General features: G+C 44.8%; 1 protein-coding gene across 1 annotated transcript in view; it reads left to right on the forward strand.

The window, feature by feature from the left end:
* Nucleotides 1-253: 253 nt before the first annotated feature.
* Nucleotides 254-4,541, forward strand: part of LOC117956052 (enteropeptidase-like) — a 15,185-nt gene continuing 10,897 nt past the window's right edge. The window contains exons 1-8 of the mRNA XM_034890895.1: nt 254-365; nt 768-892; nt 1,156-1,223; nt 2,673-2,815; nt 2,944-3,063; nt 3,122-3,844; nt 3,963-4,082; nt 4,359-4,467. Of these exons, the coding sequence (XP_034746786.1) occupies nt 254-365; nt 768-892; nt 1,156-1,223; nt 2,673-2,815; nt 2,944-3,063; nt 3,122-3,844; nt 3,963-4,082; nt 4,359-4,467 (1,520 nt within the window). The remainder of the gene's footprint in view (nt 366-767; nt 893-1,155; nt 1,224-2,672; nt 2,816-2,943; nt 3,064-3,121; nt 3,845-3,962; nt 4,083-4,358; nt 4,468-4,541) is intronic.

A 4,541-nucleotide genomic window follows, 5' to 3' on the forward strand; every position in this document is an offset into this window, starting at 1 on the left:
ATGGGATAGAATAGAATGGAATGGAATGGAATGGAATAGAATGGAATGGAATGGAATAGAATGGAATGGAATGGAATGGAATGGAATAGAATGGAATGGAATGGAATGGAAGGGAAGGGAATGGAATGGGATAGAATAGAATGGAATAGAATGGAATGGAAGGGAAGGGAATTGAATGGAATGGAATAGAATGGAATGGAATGGAATGGAATGGAATAGAAAGAGATGTGTTGATGGAGCTTGTTCTGTCAGGATGAATGTCCGTCTCTCGTCTCCGGAGCGTCTCCTCTCCGTCCTGTCCACTCTTCTCTTCGCCTGCTGTGTCGGACTCATCATTGTGTCATGGCTCAGCCTGCAGCCTGAAGGTAATCAGATTACTAATGTACTCATTAAGGTTACATGGCTCAGCCTGCAGCCTGAAGGTAATCAGATTACTAATGTACTCATTAAGGTTACATGGCTCAGCCTGCAGCCTGAAGGTAATCAGATTACTAATGTACTCATTATAGTTACATGGCTCAGCCTGCAGCCTGAAGGTAATCAGATTACTAATGTACTCATTATAGTTACATGGCTCAGCCTGCAGCCTGAAGGTAATCAGATTACTAATGTACTCATTAGATTACTAATGTACTCAGAGTGTTAACACCTGTTTCCTGGTGAAAGTCTTCTGTTTTCTCCTCAACTTCTATGTAAATTTTCTATGCGTCAGCCTTTTGTCCAAAACTCGCGTCCCAAATGTTGCGTGTTGGTGTTTGTGTGCCGAGGTGCCGTTGAGCCCAGCGTGCTGCGCGGCCGCATGTTGATCACACGTGGAGCCGTTTACTCCGATGAGCTGAAGAACTCCAGCAGTCTGCAGTTCAAATCCCTCGCCTTCGACGTCCAAAACCTGGTAGGACTGCAAGCTACACACTCACACACATCTACACACCTGCTCATCAGATACACACTCACACACATCTACACACCTGCACATCAGATACCTACTCACACCCACATCTACACACCTGCTCATCAGATACACACACACACATCTACACACCTGCTCATCAGAAACACACTCACAAACATCTACACACCTGCTCATCAGAAGCACACTCACACACACACACTAATCTGCAGGTGTCATGTTCCTCTGATCTGATTGGTCGACAGGTGTCGGAGGCGTTTGCTCTCAGCCAGCTCCGATTGGACTTCCAGTCTTGCCGAGTTTTACATTTCAGGTAAACATCATCAGTCATCACACGGTCTGTAGCTACGTCTCCGTCCACGTGTCCATCTCATTCATTCTAACCTCAACCGGTCGTCAGACACCGCCTACCAAGAGCCTGGGTCTGGGCCTGGGTCTGGGCCTGGGTCTGGGCCTGGGCCTGAGTCTGGGTCCGGGTCTGTCCGAGGTTTCTGCCTAAAAGGAAGTTTTTCCTCGCCACTGTGGCCCTGTTGCTGCTCTGGAGGAAACTAATAGAACTGTTGGGTCCTTGTACTGTAAATTCTGGAGTGTGGTCTAGACCTGCTCTATCTGTAAAAGGGTCTCCAGATAACTTTTGCTATGAATTGATACTGTAAATACAATTGAAATTGAATTGAATCTAATGATCTGGAGTTGGTAAAACCTCATGAGAATAAATCTGGTGAAAGTGTGTTTCCATCCAACGGCTTTACAGCCAATAAGAACCTGTGTTGATGACATCACCATCCAACGGCTTTACAGCCAATAAGAACCTGTGGTGATGACATCACCATCCAACGGCTTTACAGCCAATAAGAACCTGTGGTGATGACATCAACATCCAACGGCTTTGCAGCCAATTAGAACCTGTGGTGATGACATCACCATCCAACGGCTTTACAGCCAATAAGAACCTATGTTCATGACATCGCCATCCAACGGCTTTACAGCCAATAAAAACCTGTGGTGAAGACATCGCACGCTGTTTTAGGGTCAGATGGGGTTTGATTGGTTGAAGACATTTTAAGATGTTTCATTCATTTACACTGAATCACACAACAGACGTCTACCATCCCATGATCAATATGGGACAACATCACATCATCACTATGGGACAACATCACATGATCAGTATGGGACAGTATCACATGATCACTATTGGACAACATCACATGATCAGTAAGTGACAACATCACATGATCACTATGGGACAACATCACATGATCACTATGGGACAACATCAAATGATCACTATGGGACAACATCACATGATCAGTAAGGGACAACATCACATGACCACTATGGGACAACATCACATGATCAGTATGGGACAACATCACATGATCATTATGGGACAACATCACATGATCAATATGGCAACATCACATGATCAATATGGGACAAAATCACATGATCAATATGAGACAACATCACATCACAACATCCCAAATGAAATTTCATTAAATTTGACTATTAAGCTATTAACCATTAAGCATTTTTGATTCGATATCACTTATTTCGGAAAAAAACATGTAGATGGAATTTTAGCTACTAATCAAAAATCTGCACAGCCAATTAGAATCTGAGGAGGATTTTACAACCTGCTCAGGGTAAAGGTGAGTTACAGGTGAGCTGCTTTTGATTGGTCGATGATTAAAGGATGAAACACCTTCTCTGGGATATAATGTGATGTTTGAGTGGTTGTTGATGTGTGTGTCTGCAGTCGGGGCAGCGTGGGCGTGACCTTCAACCTCTGGTTCAGTCAGGTGATTGGCGTGCAGGAGGCGGAGACTCATCTGGGGGCGGGGCTTCTGGAGGTCGGGAATAAGGGATTGCTGATCAACAGAAACAGCATCCACATAACAGGTTCATAATAACTTAATAACACATCTATTAATATCTGTGGATACGCAGAAATAGGAACAGAAACAAACCTCTACATCAAAGGTATATAATAATAAATATATCTATTAATATCTGTAATGTTCTTGCAGAGATACCAGACAAGACAACAGCTTTTCCTACAACCATCACTCCTACAACCATCACACCTACAACCATCACACCTACAACCATCACTCCTACAACCATCACACCTAACCCTAACCCAACAGGTGAGAGAAAATTCACCTTTAAGATCTTCAAAACTCATTAAGGGCTAGAACCAATGAGACAACTGCTCCTACAACCATCACTACTACAACCAGCACACCTACAACCATCACTCCTACAACTATCACACCTACAACCATCACACCTACAACCAGCACACCTACAACCATCACTCCTACAACTATCACACCTACAACCATCACACCTACAACCATAGCTCCTACAACCATCACACCTACAACCATCACTCCTACAACTATCAAACCTACAACCATCACTCCCACAACCATCCCTCCTACAACCATCACACCTACAACCATCACTCCTACAACCAGCACACCTACAACCATCACACCTACAACCATCACTCCTACAACCAGCACACCTACAACCATCACTCCCACAACCATCACTCCTACAACCATCACTCCTACAACCATCACTCCTACAACCATCAAACCTACAACCATTACTCCCACAACCATCACTGCTACAACCATCACTCCTACAACCATCACAGCTACAACCATCACTCCTACAACCATCACACCTACAACCATCACTCCTACAACCCTCACACCTACAACCCTCACACCTACAACCCTCACTCCTACAACCATCACTCCTACAACCCTCACACCTACAACCCTCACACCTACAACCCTCACTCCTACAACCCTCAGTCCTACAACCCTCACACTTACAACCATCACACCTACAACAATCACACCTACAACCATCACACCTACAACCATCACACCTACAACCATCATCAGTCTTTGAGTCTTGAATCTATGTGTCTCTGATCTTTGAGTCTCTGATCTTTGTGTCTCTGATTTCTTTGTCTCAAGGCTTTTTTGTCTCAAGGACTCTGAAGACATTTGTCTCTTTGTGTCTTCAGGGAAATGTCCTCCTCTTCAGACATCATGTGCCGATGGATATCTGTGCATCCGAATGGATCAGCTGTGTGACGGTGTCCCCGACTGTCCCGACGCCTCGGACGAAGGGGCCGCTCGCTGTGGTGATGAACCACCCGATCTAATTCATATTTAGGATTCAACAGTCAAATGTGACGTCCTCCAGTCAAAAATAATCTTCACACAAAGACCACTTTAAATAGATTTTGAGCAGGTAGAATTATTTTGGCCAATCAGAGTGGAAATCCTTAACGATGACCTGTGATGTGTTCATCCGAGTTGATTAAATTTGATTGGGGATAGTATCTGTGAGCAGAAATTAACAGGAAGTAGACAGATCTCAGATGTTTCGTGTGACGTCATCACTCTGGTCTTCGTAGCGACGGCGTGTGACGGACAGTTCCAGCTGAGCGGTCCGAGCGGCGTCTTCAGTACATCAGGCATCTCGGAGACGTACAACAGCAGCAGCTTCTGTCGCTGGATCCTCAGGTACAGATGCATGGTGGGAATGGAGAAGGGGCTTTAGATGGAGGAGGGGTTCCTCTCTGTTTTAACAGGGTGTC

The sequence above is a fragment of the Etheostoma cragini genome, chromosome 13 (assembly GCF_013103735.1).
Source record: "Etheostoma cragini isolate CJK2018 chromosome 13, CSU_Ecrag_1.0, whole genome shotgun sequence".
Classification (NCBI taxonomy): Eukaryota; Metazoa; Chordata; class Actinopteri; order Perciformes; family Percidae; genus Etheostoma; species Etheostoma cragini.